This window comes from Mus pahari, chromosome 3 (assembly GCF_900095145.1).
Source record: "Mus pahari chromosome 3, PAHARI_EIJ_v1.1, whole genome shotgun sequence".
NCBI classification, from domain to species: Eukaryota; Metazoa; Chordata; class Mammalia; order Rodentia; family Muridae; genus Mus; species Mus pahari.
Genome location: NC_034592.1, coordinates 155,942,131 through 155,959,447, shown reverse-complemented (window position 1 = coordinate 155,959,447; position 17,317 = coordinate 155,942,131). Strand labels below are relative to the sequence as shown.

At 46.5% G+C, this 17,317-nt stretch overlaps 1 protein-coding gene and 1 long non-coding RNA gene across 11 annotated transcripts in view; one reads left to right on the top strand and one right to left on the bottom strand.

Moving 5' to 3' along the window:
* Window positions 1-2,249, bottom strand: part of Rab22a (RAB22A, member RAS oncogene family) — a 47,581-nt gene extending 45,332 nt beyond the window's left edge. Inside the window, exons 1-2 of one of the 2 annotated variants that reach the window (XM_021193339.2) lie at window positions 1,917-2,249; window positions 573-652 (exon numbers count right to left, since the gene is read on the bottom strand). In XM_021193339.2, the coding sequence (XP_021048998.1) occupies window positions 573-652; window positions 1,917-1,952 (116 nt within the window). In that variant the 5' untranslated portion in view covers window positions 1,953-2,249. The remainder of the gene's footprint in view (window positions 1-572; window positions 653-1,916) is intronic. The other variant, XM_029536231.1, reaches the window with a different exon arrangement.
* A 265-nt stretch (window positions 2,250-2,514) lies between these two features.
* The window catches only part of LOC115063618, an 80,064-nt gene continuing 65,261 nt past the window's right edge, over window positions 2,515-17,317 (top strand). For all 9 annotated transcript variants that reach the window (XR_003843464.1, XR_003843468.1, XR_003843467.1 and 6 more), the window contains exon 1: window positions 2,515-2,712. This is a non-coding gene — a long non-coding RNA (uncharacterized LOC115063618). The remainder of the gene's footprint in view (window positions 2,713-17,317) is intronic.

The window sequence follows — 17,317 nt, the reverse complement described above, 5'->3', positions numbered from 1 at the left end:
CTAAAAACTTAATTTATACACTAAATTACTAAAATACTATAAACATAAAAAAAAAAAAAAAAAAAAAAAAAAACAAAAAAAAAAAACCCAGACACCTGAAAACAAACAAACAAAAAAGTGCCCCAAACAAAGCCTAATCAACCAAACAACCCCAAAGCAGAACATTTTAAAGTTAATTCATTCATTTAAAACGGTCACCAGTGCTACAATGGTCAAAAGGGTTTGGATTCAATTCTACTTCTTTTCAAGGACCAAAACCAGGTATGCCCCAAAGACCTGCATCAGAATGTGTTTTCATGTGCTCTCTTTCAAGGTGTAACTGGGTCTGTAAACTCCTATGTCAACTGATTCTATGTTGAAGTTCTTATTCCCAAAGTCTGAAGATATTCTCCTAGGATACAGTAAACCTCACTGTATTCTCTCAAATCATTTTGGAAATGTCAAGACCCAGCAATTCAAAATTTCACTGAGCCCAAGACAACAGGAGTCGCACCAGTAACACATTTCTGCTTGCGATGACTTTCCATGGGTCCTGGGATAGATGTATACAGTACATAAACTTGTTCTCTTACCCTATGGTCGGATTGATATTCGGATCGAAACTGTCTTCCACAAAGCGCCACACGATGCTCGATTTACCCACACCCGTATCCTGAAAGAGAGGAAGATGGGGGACTGAGGAAAAACTAACCTATTTGTAGACACCCAAAACTACTACTTTGTAGCATAAAGTGGAGGACTTCCATCTGTAGATGGAAAGACACAAACAGGCCTTTGTAATAAGTCAGAGAAGCAAATATATTATCGGGGCCAGGTACAAGAGTCATGCTTTTAATTCCAGTAGTTGGGAGACAGAAGCAGGCAGATTTCTTAGCCTACGAACTAAGCACAGTGCCAGTAATGGCCAAGTGATGAGAAACCATCTTGAAAGTACTGGGGAAGGATTTTGCAGTTCTTAAGTGACACTAGGACCTCCCGAAAGGCCCATGATGGTCTAGTGCTACAGGACTGCAATCTTAGTAAATTTGGGAGGCAGAGGCAGGAGGGTTCCAAGTTCAAGGCCTGCTGAGGCTGAGATTTCAAGGCTATCCTGGGCAACTTCTGGAGATCCTGCTAAAAAAACAGAAGCAAGCAAGCTGGGGACACACAACTCAGTGGTGGGACTTGCCTGAACTCCTGCTCCCTCCCAAAGGAAAAAAGCCTCTTAAATTTCTGTTTTGTGTGAAAGATGACTGAACTCACTGGCCTTTTAACATATACCAGTAAAACTATGCGCTCCCAAGTTGGGGAGTAATCAGGATGAACCCTAGCCCCACCCTGCTGAGGGGCAAAAAACATGTAGTTATTGGAATTTTTCTTTCAGTCATTAAAACAGAAACTCAGGAAGGAGATCATCAGAAGGCTCTGAAAAGGCCAAACAACTGTGAGAGGACCGGAAGCTGAACCTTCAAAGTCCTGGAGGTTTCCTGGTAACGAACTCCTCCCTGCTCTAGAGAAGAGCGAACTTTAATGGAAAGTAACTCTTGCAGAGGTGTCAGAGACGTCCCAAAAGTTCAAAACCACACCCCACCTTGCTGAAAGGAGGCCAAGTGTGCGCGGAAATCCTAAAGACCTGCTGGGGGGTTAACTTTCAGAAACTTGGCTAACTTTAAAGCCGGCCCTCGCAAAGTTGGAAGGAAACTACCTGTGGGCTACTTCACTGTGGGATGGAAAGAGGGCGTCGCTCCGGGGTGCCGGGGGCCACCCTGTCACCTGGGGGCCTTGGCTGGGGCACAGCCCGGTGGTCCCGCCGCCCTAAGGGGTCTGTGGGGGGCTGCGTCCCGCGCAGAGCGTAAAGGGGTGCCAGGGGCCCTGGAGTGCCGGGGCCCGCCCACCCGGCCTCCGCGACCCTCCGGACCCGGCCGGCCGCAACTTACCCCAAGCAGGCACACTTTAAGTTCCCTCAGCGCCATGGCCCGGGAACCAGGGGTGCGGGCCCGCCGCCGCCCTAAGTTGAGGAGGGAGAGGCCCGGCCCAGCACCAGCATCCCCCGGCGCCGCCGCCTCACCGCCGAGTCCCGGCCGAGCGCTCCGAGCGGCCGCGCGTCCGCCGCCGCCCTTCGGTCCGGCCGACCCGTCGCTGGTCCCGCGGAGTCACCTCAACAGCCCGGACGCCGCCTCGGCCTCCCGGGCGCCACCGCCGCCGCCATCTTGGGACGCCAGCTGGGTCACCTGACCTCCCCGCCCACTTCGGCAGCCACCTTTTCCGCGAGGGCGGGGCGGCCGGCTCGCGGCTCACAGGCGGGTGGGCGGAGCCTCAGCGTCGCTCCACCCTCCAGCTCCGCCTCAGTCCCATCTTCTCTAAGGAGTGGGAGGGACGGGGTGGGGCGTAATCTTGGCGTCACCACGCCTCCAGCTCCGCCTTCCACCGGCCGCAAGATGGCGGGTGAGTGCGGCCCGGCTGGTGGGCGGAGCGCGCGGGGTGGGCGTGGCCTCTGGGCTCGCCCCCGCCTCCAGCCCCGCCCTCTGGCACATCCTAAGATGGCGGGCGAGTGCGTCTAGGCTCCGGGGTCCCCGGCGGCTCCCCTTCCCCTGCCCGAGAGCCCCCCTCATCCCACCTCCGCGCGAGCCCTGGACTCGCCGCCCGCGCAGCCCCGTGTAGCTCCTTGTGTGTCTTTTGATTTTTCAGCGATCCCTCTGTACTTTGTGGACTTGCAGCATGACTTAGAGGACTGTAAGTAACAGTTGGGGCGCCCCGCCCCTCCTTGGGTCCCTCCCAGAGGACTGTGGGGTGCGCTTAGACGGGACGGGAGCCTCAGGTCGAGCCTATCTCGTGCCCGCTTCCTCAGGTGGCCTTCCCTCCCGGGCTAGGACTTCGGTCTGTTGGAAACTTCGTCTTTCTGTCACTTTCTCCTCTAGCTGCTCTAGGAGCTGTGAGAGGGAAAGCCAGTCCCAACCTGGGAGGAACCTTCTTGGGTTCCTAGTTAGGGCGTGGGAGTGCCGCCCTACTTGTGGGTCTGGCCAGCTCCACGTCTTCCTGGAGCCCACTGCTTCCCATGTTTTGAGTGGGTCTCTTCCACTTGACCCTTCTCAGCCTCCACTTCTCTGGAATTATTTTAAGGGACAGAAGCTGAGAGAGATGCCACCTTCGAAATGCAAGTTCCAGTTTGTGACTAATGGACAAATGAAGCTTTGGCTTTTCTATCCAACATATTTTTTTTCAGTGCCTACCTCTACTTGCTCGGGCCATTTGTTGGGTTTATGAATTTACAAAGATGAACTAGATCTCCCTCACAAGCCAGAGGGGAGCAGAAAACAAACAAACTAACAAACAAACAAAAAACCAAACAAACCCAGGGGGGGCTTGCCGGTGGTTGAGGCCAAATCACCTCAAATGACACAGATCACCACAGTCAACTGGGGCTTCCTGAGTTACTTATGTCCCCTTCCCTTCTCTACCTGAAACTCCCTGATAGGAGTTGATGTTGACTGAGAATGTTTGGTAGGCCAGTGTTGAGCACATTTTATCTCTGGGTGTGTGTGTGTGTGTGTGTCAACTCTATTAATGTAGCATGACACTTGGAGAGAAAATAGAAGTGAGTGGTGAAGAGGCCTGGCCCTGGAGTCAACCCTCAGGTACAGTCCTGGGTCACTCCAGTTGCAGTGGGATCTGGGGCAGGTCACCCTACCACTTAGAGCCTCATTGGTCGTTTCCTCTGCAAAACCAACAGAATAGCATCCTACCTCCTAAGTCTTTTATGGATTCGAGGCCGGCCTGGTCTGCAGAGTGAGTTCCAGGCTGGCCAGGGCTGCATAATGAGGGATTTTGTGAAGATTAAACCATCAAAGAAGGTGACATGAGTCCTTGTGCACAGTAAACACTCAGTAAATGTTGGCTGCCACCCTGGGAAGTGTGTGGGATTAGCCTGTCTTCCAGAGAAGGCTGAGAATGGGAGAGCTCAGGGTCTCATCTAGTGTGCCACTTGTTAAAGAAGACAAATTGGTCCCTTCTGACCCCGTTCTTTTTGTTTTACTGTGCACACCGACCTTACAGATGTTCTTCACCCAGTAGCTGGGGCGGGCCTGCACGGTAGGTGATACCTTATCTATCTTCTCCTTGGGCAGTTTATCTAAGCCATTGGGTTCTCAACCTTCCTAATGCTGTGACTCTAGTACGGTTGTTCCCCCTGTTGTGAAGGGCTCCATCCTTAAAATAAGTTTTGTTGCTACTTCCTAGCTGTGTTTCTGCTACTGTTGTCAATCGTCATGTAAATATCTGGTATGGAGGTTTTCTGATAAGCGACCTTGGGAAAGGGTCGTTTGACCCCCAAAGGGGTTTTGACCCACAGGTTGAGAGCTGCTGAAAAGGACTTGATGCTTCTTGGTGTAGGTCAGGTTCCTGTGGGCATGATCCAGGTCATCCTTTTTAAAACGACAAGTCCTGAATGGCCTAGGTAAAAATTAATATTGTTAGAGTTACATTCCTGATACATTACTGATAGCAGGAATGGATTCTGAGGCTTGTCTGATTTATTTCAAGATTCTTGATTAAGTTTAGCTAATCTCAAGAACGCATGATGAGGGGGTGCCTTGCTTCTAAATCATTCAGGGTCTCCAGGCTAAAGCAGCACAGAAAAGATGGGATTTTCTAGGACTGACTTGTTGAAGAGATCTGAATTCTCTTGAGAGTGTCCATGGGGAGGTCTCTTTCTCTAGTTTTCAAGTGGGGTTGCGCAGTGGGGGAGCAGGGCACTTCAGAGTCTGCCTGAGGGTTTGAATGTTGGGGTTTGCTTGTAGCATGGGGAGGGTGACTGTTGATAAGATCTGTTCATCCAGTTAGCATTTAAATGTATTTAAATGTATACCAGGGATGGATGAATGGGAAATGAGAGGGCTCTGTGGCACATATAAAAAGACCTAAGAGACTAATCAAGAACACACAGTATGTGGTCATATTTGGATCCTCGCTTGAACAGAACCACTGTGAAAAGAAAAGCATTGAAGTGAGATTGGGTATTAGGCAATATTAAGAATTGCTATTTATTTTTTTCAGCAGTGATAATGGTATCATGTTTTTCTTCAAAGGAAGAGCCCTGACAGCAATAAGCATTCATGAGTGAAATGACTTGGTGTGTGAAATCAGCTTTCAAACTCCATAACAAATAGTAAACAAGACATTGGGAGGAGGGACCCAGCAGCACAATGGCAGGACGCTGAGGCTTGGAGAAGCTAATAGCTGGGGGCAATCTTTCATTTCTCCAGACTTGAAATTTCCCTCAGTAAAAGGTTTTTAAAAATGAGATGAGAGTGTCACAAATGATCAGACATTTGCAGGAGTTGGAAAGCTGGATTTCAATTCTGAATATGCTGTGAGTTTTTGTAAGCTGCATTTAGCTTCAAAAGACCCTTGTGTAAAATGCATCAGTGCTCAGGAGACAGCATGTCTTTTCAGATGTTTAGTTTTCAAGAGGTAGCAGTGAAGGAAGTTGGGAGAGGGCATATTTCTATTTATGAGGAAAGCAAGGTGCCAATGAATGAGGTCTGGATCTTTGGTGAAAATAGGATTAGCTCAGCCCATTGAATCTGAATGCTGGAGGGTGTGGTGGTTGTTCAATCCTGAGTGAAAGACTTCTTCCAGAGCAAGGCACACTGTAGTTCACCTACACACTGTGGCTGTTCTTTACACTGTAGTTCACCTACACACTGTGGCTGTTCTTTACACTGTAGTTCACCTACACACTGTGGCTGTTCTTTGCACTATAGTTCACCTACACACTGTGGCTGTTCTTTGCACTGTAGTTCACCTACACACTGTGGCTGTTCTTTGCACNACACTGTGGCTGTTCTTTGCACTGTAGTTCACCTACACACTGTGGCTGTTCTTTGCACCTTAGTTCACCTACACACTGTGGCTGTTCTTTGCACTGTAGTTCACCTACACACTGTGGCTGTTCTTTGCACTGTAGTTCACCTACACACTGTGGCTGTTCTTTGCACTGTAGTTCACCTATACACTGTGGCTGTTCTTTGCAGAGACTGCAACAACGCTGGACCCCATTGCAGGCAGCGTGCTAACTTGAGCCACGGATGCAGGCGCTGAGGTTTTTCTTTGTACGATGTGAATTTGATCCAAACATTAGCACCTGTTTCTTACTAAACTCTCCCTGCCAAGTGAAATAATTGAAGAGCTAGTTGAGGAGTCTAATACTTGAGCCAAACTCAGACAGTTGACCAGCCTTTAAATTAGAAATTGACCAATATTTATTTATCCACGAAGGATCAAATAGTAAAAATGTTTGGCTTTTCAGATAGAAGGTATGTGACACAGATGTAGGTTCTGACGTTATATAGTAGACCAACCATAAACTACACACACACACACACACACACACACACACACACACGTCCCTGTACCCTATAAACTATACAGACACAAACACATGCACGCACACATCCTAAAAGCAGTCATGCTCTCTTCCCAGCATGTACCCTAGAAGGAACTGTAAACCACAAAGACATATGATACACATATACCCCAATCATATACTATAAACCATGCAGCTGCAAACCATACCCACCCACCCACCCAAAAACCTCACATGGATACACAAACACACACACACATCATAAACCACACATACCACCAATCACACAAAACATACCCATAAACTTTACATACCCCACATATATATATATACACATACACACATATATATATATATATATACATATATATGTATATATATATATATACATACATATACACACACAAACATATACTATAAGTCATACAAACACACCCATAAACCTCACATACACACATACACATACCATAAACTGTACATACCACCAGCCATACAAAGCACACCCATAAATTTCACATACCATATAGGTACACATATACACATCATAATTCATATAAACACACCCATAAACCACACACACACACCATAAACCACAAACATGCGTATATATGTACATCTAGTGGGCCTGGATGTACGCTGGTGAAGCTTTATCAACACGAGGAAGGACTGAACGTGGCTCAGGCAAGTGTTTTGTTGATGTCTCCATGAAATGAAACTGTCAGTGTTGGAGCAGTGAAATCATGGCTTGTGGCTAAGCTGGGCCCACCTGTTGGGGTGTCTTTCCTGCTGGGTGAGCAGAATATTGTTTGAGGACCACTGCTTGGCTGAACAACCCTTGACAAGTTACTCACACTTGACATCTGGTCTCCTGTGGCTGCTGGGGATGAAGACATCCACTCTTTCCTCTGGGCGGATGAGCAGGGCAGTGAGTCCAGAGTGACTCCCATACAGCCTGATGCAGTCTCCTTCCACTCAGGCTTCTAGGAGGCAAATAGACGATGTCAGGAGGTCCTGGAGATTGGGAAAAAATGTTGTCAGTGGTATTCTTCATCACAAAATTAAAGTCAAGCCATTTCACAGAGAAACTTTAATAAATTTTTTTTTGTTTTGTTTTGTTTTTTTTTGTTTTTTGAGACAGGGTTTCTCTGTATAGCCCTGGCTGTCCTGGAACTCACTTTGTAGACCAGGCTGGCCTCGAACTTAGAAATCTGCCTGCCTCTGCCTCCCGAGTGCTGGAATTAAAGGCGTGCACCCCCACGCCCGGCTAATAAAATTTTTAAACAGAGTTTTTGCAATATAATCTAATTAAAAGAAAGCTGTTGAGGGGCTGGCTCAATAGTTAGGAATATTTATTTTTACAGAGGACATAGGTTCAAGTCTTAGCATTTGCATGGTGGTCCACAGAAGTCTGGAATTCTAGCCCCTCTGGGGACCCAACATCCTCTTTTAAAGTCCATAGGCACCAGGCATACACATGGTACATGTATGTACATGCAGACAAAATACTCATATAAATAAATAATAAAATATTAAAAATAATAAAATAATAGTAATAGTAATAATGATGATGATGATGATGATGATGAGGTTGCTTCTGTCCTGGTGCTAAGGGTGGAACCTAGGGGTACCCCTGCATGCTATGTGTGTGCTCTGTCACTGAGTCACACCCCACTGTCTTGTTCACTTTTGAGTTTTGCAACAGGGCTTCCCTGAATTACCCAAAAAAGTCTTAAATGTGCTCTCTAGGCTTTGAACTTGCGATCTTCCTGCCTCCGCCTTTGGAGTAGCTGTGGTTATAGGCCTGTACTACCAGGCTTGACTTACAAGTGGTTTTGCCCTTCAAAATGTCAGTTGGTCTTAACCCTGATGGGGAAGGTAAAGACGTTGGCATGCAGTTGACTCCTCGTCTGGATAGTCATTCTTGCTTGTGATGGCTGTCTCACTGGCTCCTCCACCATGCCTGGTCTGGACCTTCAGAGGTTCTGGGGAAGGAGGCAGAAGAGACCCTTACTCCAAGATGTCCTTAGCCCAGTAGGTGGCAGACAGTGGGGACAGTGCAGACTCACTGGGTTTCACCTCAGGTGACAGAGTGATCCAAGAGCAGGGGAGAAGCATCATGACTACTGTGGTTCACTCTGCTGCAGAGAAAGGGAGGTGACATTGGAGTTGAGTCAGGCTGAGGAAGGCAGGAGGACTCTGGACAGCATGTGGTAAGACAGTTTCCAGATGGTCTCCTTTATATTTGATCTGATGGCAGTGTGGAAGAGCTGGAAGTGAGGTGTGGAGAAGAATGGCGGGGTGACACTGCAGGACAAGACTCTACATCCTGACCAGTCAGGTTTGGGTCTAAGGAAATGTCAATAGAAGGATCTGGAGGCTTTGCCTGAACTTCTGCACAGGAGGCTCAGGCAGGAGAGCTGCTTACCCAGGCAGTGGTGCAAAACCACATTTTATTTTTATGTACTTGTTTCTTTTTAACTGTATATCTGTGCTTGTATGTAGGTATGTGCATGGGAGGACAGTGGAGGCCAGAGGCATCAGACTCCCTTGAGCTGTGAGCTGCCCGGAGTAATTGCTGGGAGCTAAGCTCTGTTCCTCCGAAGGAACAGTATGTGCTCTGAAGTGCTAATGCTGCTCTCCAGCTCCAAGCTGCCATGTCTTTAGGACTAAGGACATGAAGCTCTGTTGTGAGTGTTTCTAGCAGTTTAATTATTTACAGGGCTGGTAAGATGGCTTGGATAAAGGCTCTTGTTGCCAAACCTGCTGACCTCAGTTTGCTGTCTAGGACTTCCACATAGCCGAAGGAGAGAATATCTACAAATTATCCTCTGACCTCCACGCTTGCACCCCAGTACATGTGCATGCCTTCACAAACACACAATAAATAACAATAAATAAGATATAACTCCACTAGGGCTGGCAGAAATTTTGTTAAATAAAACTATGTACAAGTTCCGTAAGAGGTTAGCACTTTTTTACCCAATGTTGTGGCTGAGCATAGCTGACAAGGGATGAAGAGAGGTGAAAAAAATTGTTCAAAATGGTTGATACAATCTAGTGAGTGGTCCAGGGGTCCCGGTGCAGATTGTTCCAGCCACTAACCATTGGAGACATCATCCATTCATCAGACCCTTACTACAAGTACATTAAGTCTTAGGTACTTTGGTTGGCGTGGTAGACCCAGCACTGAGTGGGTCCAGTGACAGAGACCAGTGTGCAGCAGGTTAATATGAACCAGTGATGTAGTTTCCGGTTGTGGGAGATGCCGTGAGGTCAGGCAGTCATGAATGTGGGCCAGAGGGTGAGGACAGCCAGGTGTGGGGGCTTATAGTGTGCTCCCTGCTCGTGTGAGGCTGAGGGAGGAGAATCCTGAGTTCTAGTCCAGTTGAGACTTCAGAGTGACATTCTCAAAAAGGAGAAACAAGCAGGCTAAAACAGAAAGCCAGTGCCAGGCAGTGGCTGGAGCCTGGGTGCTTGTTTGTGTCAAGGGGCCAGAGAAAACTTCTCTGAAGTTTGTGGTAGGCTCTTGAGTCGAGACTGCAGTGAAGGTGGAGATTTTCATGTGAAGAGCCCAAGAAATAGTTCACAGGTGGCCCCTCAAAATCAAGGGCCAGCAGGATGTGTGGCTGGCAGCCAGTGAGTGATGAACATAGGCTAGGTCAGAGGAGTGGGTACGGCCATATCACATGTGCCCCAGCCCCCTGCAAAGGGGGTGTTTGCTTTCTACTTAGGAAGTTGTACTGAGCCACTAGAGGGCTTGAACCAGGGTATTGACTAGAGCTGAACAGTTCTGTCAGGAGTGTGGATAGACCTGCAAACCAGAGAGAGGGTAGGCACCATGTGCTCTCAGACTCCCTAGAAAGGACATGGTGTGACATAGGGGATGAGGCTCAGAGTAATTGCCAGTGGTCAGAAAAGAGTGACCCCACAGGTAGGTCTCATGGGAAAGCCTGTTTGATCTCTGTCTACACAGATAGATGTAGATAGGGCTAGATGCCCATTCTTCTTGATTTCCAACTCTGTGCCACTCTATGGCAACATTTGAAATGGACATGGCCAGGTGGCTCCTTTGCTCATTAGAATGAGTTATGTTAGCTGGACGGTGGTGGTGCATGCCTTTAATCCCAGCACTTGGGAGGCAGAGGCAGGCAGATTTCTGAGTTCGAGGCCAGCCTGGTCTACAGAGTGAGTTCCAGGACGACCAGGGCTATACAGAGAAACCCTGTCTCGAAAAACAAAAACAAAACAAAACAAAACAAAACAGAATAAGTTGTGTTGGCCTTGGGGTGCCAGGTCAATCACAGCATATGGCCCTGACCAACACTTAGAGAAGAATGCTTCTCACAGTGGCATAAAAAGTAGACACCACTTACTTCAGAGAGTTAGCCAAGATGGGAACTAGAAGCAGGTCGGCAGTTGAGAGACTTAGTGATTTCAGTGGCTGATGCTCTGTACAGCTCCCAAGCCAATGGTAGTGAGTTGGGGCGGCATGGAAAGCTAAGTAGGTGAGCTGAGGCCCGCTGATCAGTGGCCACCTACTGAGTGCTTATCGGGCAGTATGTATTTTGGGGACTGGTTACTGCCTCCAGGACTCATAGTCTAGCAGAAGAAAACACACCAATTAAAGGAGAAGCTGAATGAGAGGGGCTTTCCTTTGTGAATAGAAGGTTCCATTGTTACTCTTAGTATTAACTCTGAAAATTTCAAAACCATAAACAATGCCTCCTACTCATCTACCCAGAGGAAAGAGTGGATGTCTTCATCCCCAGCAGCCACAGGAGACCAGATGTCAAGTGTGAGTAACTTGTCAAGGGTTGTTCAGCCAAGCAGTGGTCCTCAAACAATATTCTGCTCACTAAACTCAGCAGGAAAGACACCCCAACAAGTGGGCCCAGCTTAGCCACAAGCCATGATTTCACTGCTCCAACACTGACAGTTTCATTTCATGGAGACATCAACAAAACACTTGCCTGAGCCACGTTCAGTCCTTCCTTGTGTTGATAAAGCTTCACCAGCGTACATCCAGGCCCACTAGATGTACATATATACTATATACGCATGTTTGTGGTTTATGGTGTGTGTGTGTGTGTGTGTGGTTTATGGGTGTGTTTATATGAATTATGATATATATATATATATATATATATATATATATATATATACACACACACTTATATGGTATGTAAAGTTTATGGGTGTGCTCTTTGTGGCTGGTGGATGAGTAGAGCAGTGAGTCTCAAAAATATCAAACCATCCAGGCCAAAGAGCAGTGCTTGAGTGTGGTCTGGGTGTCAGGAATTGGAAGGGGAAGACAGAAAAGCAGGAGGGGCTAGGCTAGGATTGGGCTTGGGCTTATTTTTCTGTTGAAAAATGTGAGAAGACATCATGACCAAGGCAACTTGTAAAGACTTCATTAAAGCTTACAGTTTCAGAGACTTAGAGTCCATGGCCACCATACAGGGAACGGGACTTCAGACACTCCAGCAGTAGCTGAGAGCTCATATCTTGGACTTTCAGCTCAAGACAAACAGCGCTTAGTGGGAATGGCCTTGGCTTTTCAAACCTCCAAGCCCGCGTCCAGTGACACACCTTCTCCAGCAAGGCCCTATCTCCTAATTCTTTCTAAATATTTCTACCAACTGGTGACCAAGTATTCAGATATATGAGTCGATGGGGCCATTCACATTCAAACCACCACAGGCATCATGAGCCCTGAAGGCTCCAGTCTGTCCATAGGAGAGTTTGTTCCTGTCTGGGAGAAGTGTGACCCACTAGCAGATTAGCCAAAGAGAAGCAACTCTTGTTGGGTCAGAACTTCTTGGTACTTTGGAATAGTTTTTAACAGGAAGAAGATAGAAACCTCCCCACTCCAGAGGCTGGAGGGTCTTTCCATCTTTTTAAATGTGTCTCAAGTCTGACTAGTGAATTCATTGCATCTTTAAATAACTGTGCTCTATTTATCAGTACTGTGTCAATGATGAATTCCCTTCTCCAGGTTTGCCCCTAGCCAGTGGGTCTGCAGACAAGTTGAGATGTGTCACACCAAAGTGAAGCTTAGGAATTGCTTAGATGCAGTGGTCTCACCAATCAGGTAACCTGAGCAAATGTTCTCCATTGACCTGTCAGTGTAAAAGTCACAGTTATAAATCAGGACAGGTTTAGGAAGCTGTGATTAAAGCCACAAATCAAAGCAGAATCCCCGTGTATGCGTGGTAGAGAAAGGATGTCTGCTTGTGAATTAAGTTGGGCTCTTGAGCCAGCTCAGTGCATGGTGCTAGGCGTAACCATCAGTGGCCCTCAGAGATTTGCCGTGGAAAGCATTGTGTGTCCAATCACTCTGCTCTTATAGACCAGCCTTTGGGGGCTTGTTGGAGAATGACAGTGATCCAGACAAATTTTGTTCACACAGTTTGCCTTTGAAGTTCAGTTAAATCAACAGGGGTCCAAACAAGTCAGTGACAAGTCAGAAGGGTTTTTTGAGATTTGGTAGGTCTGGTCTAGCTAGTAGAGACAGTTACCACTTAGGGTTTTGCGTTCATCCTTGGAACTTGTTAGAGAGAGCAAGAGCCGCTCTGAACAGCAGGATGGAGATTGGCTGTGCAAGTCTCCTCCAGATCCCACAGGGCTCTTAGAAACTTAGTTATTGTTCATAGAGAGACTAGTGAACCCCTCTCATGTGTAATGATGGTTTCCTTAAGGTCTTCATTCATTGTACCCTCCTTTTTTTTCTTTTTCTTTTTAAGTACAAATTTTGTGACTAACGTTAGCCACCTGGGTGTTTGTCAACTAATCTACTACTTTGAGCTAGACCTAGACATGGTGGACCACGTCTGTCATACTCTCTGTCCAGTGTCCCCTAGTGCCGTGTCAGAGACAGAATATTGGATCGTGTGGATAATTGGTCTGGCCCAGGGTGTCATAGCTCACACAGAGTTATAGTGACAGGATGACATGTTGAATGGAGAGTCGTAAATATCGGGACTGCCCCAAGAACGGATTCTTAATGAAAATGCTTGCTGGGATGGCCGTGCTGGGACATTCTGCCTACAGCCTCAGCCCTGCTCACGTCTGGACCAATAAAGGAACCTCGTTGGCTATGTTTTATTGTGTTTATTTTTCCTTACCTTTCCACTTAAAACCAATTATACTGCGGCTACTCAGTCTGGGGCTGGTGGCTTCTGTGAGACTTCCTGCACCCCTGGACCAGGGAGATGACTGTCCTGCCTCTGCTGTGCTCCTGCTATATCTGCAATGTCCTTGTCTCTTCATAATGACAAATCCTCACTCGATCTGGAGAGCCCAGCTCTGGGATCGTTTTGGTAGAGGAAAGCTGTCCCTGCTCCCCGTCTCCTAGCGAGTCTCACCTCTTGGTTGTGTGTGTCATTTCCCTTGGCCCTTCCCCTACTGGACTGAATGCTCGGTCCCCAGGAGTCTTTGTGTGTGGGGACTCCAGGGCTCTGCCGAGTTCTGGTGACTGGATTGAGATGGTTTTCACAGTACACTTGCTGTCTACAGACCTGAGTTCATACTCATCTTTTCTTCTGTAAAATAATCTGATGAGTTTTTTCTCTTTCTTTTAGATTTGATGTGCTGTCCTTTAGCCCTGCGAGCGAAGCACATTTCTCATGGTGCTTAGGCTTAGGCCTTTGCTCTGTATAGCCTGCTATAAGAAGCTGATGTGTCACAAAGGGAGGGACCATGACTTGTACACAGGCCCTCGGGGTTGGATGCATGGACTCACTGGAGCCTCCTGCCCCATTTGTCCTACAATCCACCTGGTAAAGGCATTGACAATAGTTATTTAGTTTTCTTTCTTTTCTTTCTTTCTTTCTTTCTTTCTTTCTTTCTTTCTTTCTTTCTTTCTTTCTTTCTTTCTTTCTTTCTTTCTTTCTTTCTTTCTTTCTTTCTTTTTTGGTTTTCGAGACAGGGTTTCTCTGTATAGCCCTGGCTGTCCTGGAACTCACTTTGTAGACCAGGCTGGCCTCGAACTCAGAAATCTACCTGTCTCTGCCTCCCAAGTGCTGGGATTAAAGGCGTGCTCCACCACCACCCAGCAGTTATTTGGTTTTCTTAAGACAAATGTTGAGCAACTAGTTTAGCATTGTAAAGGATAATTCACGTTTTCTTAGTTATAGGTTCTTGGTTTTTGTTTTTTGTTTTTAATTTTTAATTTAAATCATCAAATAGTTTTGGTTTTTGTTTTATTTTGTAATTGCCTGGTTTTATTTTATTTTATTTTATGTGCATTGGTATTTTGCATGTATGTCTGTGTGAAGGTGTCAGATCCCCTGGAATTGGATTACAGACACTTGTGAGCTATCATGTCGGTGCTAGGAACTGAACCTGAGTCCTCTGAGCAAGTAGCCAGTGCTCCTAGCCACAGAGCCATCTCTCCAGCACCCAATTGCCTGGTTTTATGATCAGAGGAAAATACATCTTGTAGAATAACAAGATGGATACAACCTCACAGATAAGATCTTTGTTTTGGTTGTGTCAGCTCAGAACTAAATTGGCATGGCTGAATGGTAGAAGTGAGCTGTCTGTCTGAGCCACTGATGTGGAGGGCTGAGCTTGGAATTCTTTCCTGTAAGGCAAATAACAGCCATAGCTGCTGACAGCAGGGACCTTGGGCACAGTTCAGTAGATACAGGACATGTATGGATGAATGTGTGTATATGTATATGTATGTATATCTGTATGGATGTGAGAGTTTGTATATGTGTGTATGTGTGAATGTATATGTGAGTGTTTATGTTTGAGTATGTATGCATGAGTTTGTGTGTATGTGTGTATATGTGTGTGTGTGTGTGTATGTGTGTGTGTGATGTGCACATGTATCCAGTACCTACAGTGGACAGAGACTGGGTGCCAAGCCATGGGATTCTGGGAAGAAGAATCTACCTGCAGACCACACTGGTACTGCTGAGCTCTCACCGACTGCTCTCCCTGTTCTGCTTATTCGCCTTTTGTTGCAGAGTTAGTGCTGTCCCATGAGAACCTGGCCTTGGCCGTTCATTCTTGATGGCAAATGAACTAAAACATGATCAGTATTGGTTTATTTTCTGTTTTAATTGGGCCAGTTGATGTGAAGTTACTATTAGAAATTATTTTCTCCAGGAAGGCTTGCTTTTCTGCATTATATTAAGCTTTCATGAATGGAGCTGGTAACGTTTATTCCCCAAATGCAAAACATACAGTGAAAACAATCAAACAAGGAATTATTCATACACTCCTTCCTATTTCATGCCTGACTTGAAGATCCTTGGCGTGTATGTGCAGCTTGGGCTTGGTGGCTCCCACAAGAGTTGACTGCCCCTGATAGTATCGTGTAGACCTTTACCCCCTTGTTCCTGTTGATAGTGGGCAGAAATGTAAATCCTAGAAAATCCTTTTAAGAGCCAACATCACTTCCCATGCTGCCTCCATCGCCAGGGGACATAGGCAACCAGCTCGGCAGGTTTTTACCATGCGCTCATTCATTCCGCACCTTTTATTGAGTATCCGTGTGTGCCAGGCATATCAATGAGCTCATCAAAGCTTCGGACTCTGGAGGTGAGGGAGGTGGAAGGGACACAGCTGATGAACAGCAAACATGCATTTTCCTTCTGAAGGTGAGGAGTTTGCTGGAAACATAGAAAAAGAGACGGGGCAGTGGAATGCAGACAGTTTGCTCTTGTTTTAAGAGAGTCACCTGAGAGGACATCTAGGAAAGAGTGGCCTACGAAACAGCCAGGGCCAAGCCCCGGGGATGGGACACGTCTGGCTTTGGTGAGGATAGAAGGTAGAAGGGAGGACTTTCCCTCTCGGTTGTCACGTTGGGAGCTCGAGCTGCTTGGGTGTGACTCAACCCCGGGGGACTTGGTCATGCTTTCCTCCACCCTAAAGGGAAAAGGATGCTCCTGGCATGTGGCGTGTGAGGCACAGGGTGCTATTGATGCAGTAGGACCCACAGCAGAGTGGTCAGATCTCAAGAGTACCCATGTGGAGACAGCCTGCTCTGTTACTACAGAGCTCATCGGTTCTTGATTGATTTAGCTTGTCTTCAGAGACATAATGAACAGCAACAGCAGCAGCAGCAAAATGTCACGGGGAGGTGACTCAACCTCAGCACCTGGCCAGCACACTGCTGCCTTCCACAATGCAGCTGGTGCTGGCCTTCTCACCATGAGGAAGGGCAGCTTCAATTTCATTTGCTTCCAATTAAAACAAGATGCTGCACCATTGTCAAGGGCCCAGTAGCAACTACCTGGATGGTGGATTAGCTCAGCCCTGGGAGGGTCGCCTAAGTCTCAGAGGGCCCAGGAGCTAACTGGTCCACACAAGGCAAAATGCTTTATCAGAGAAAATGAGTTTTTGGTACTTGAAATAAGAGGTGCAATTCTTTTAGGTATGAATGTGACATTAGTAAAATTATTTTCCTTGGATTGCATCAATTCAGAAATCAGTCAGTCACTATGTGCCATTTTGTTACTTTTACTTTATCAGTGTATAATATGTATTTTTCTTTATATCAAATATATTTGAAGCCATTTTAAAATATACAATATGAAGGAAATAAAATAACATCATTAAACTCTAGACACTGCTGCCTGCAAGATCTTTTCTTTTCTTTTCTTTTCTTTTCTTTTCTTTTCTTTTCTTTTCTTTTCTTTCTCTCTCTCTCCCTCCCTTCCTTCCTCCCTCCCTCCCTTCTTTCTTTCTTTCTTTCTTTCTTTCTTTCTTTCTTTCTTTCTTTCTTTCTTTCTTTCTTTCTTTCTTTCTTTCCTTCCTTTGAGACAGGGTTTAGTCTGTAGCCCTGGCTATCTTGGACACTGTGTAGACCAGGTTGGTCATGAACTCATAAGAGATCAGCTCTATTCTGCCTCCCAAGTGCTGGGATTAAAGCCACTACACCCATCTTGCCTGCAAGAAGTTCTTCACAGAGACTTGCTTTGCATTAAAAGGAAGATTATCATTCCAGGAGTGGTGGTACAC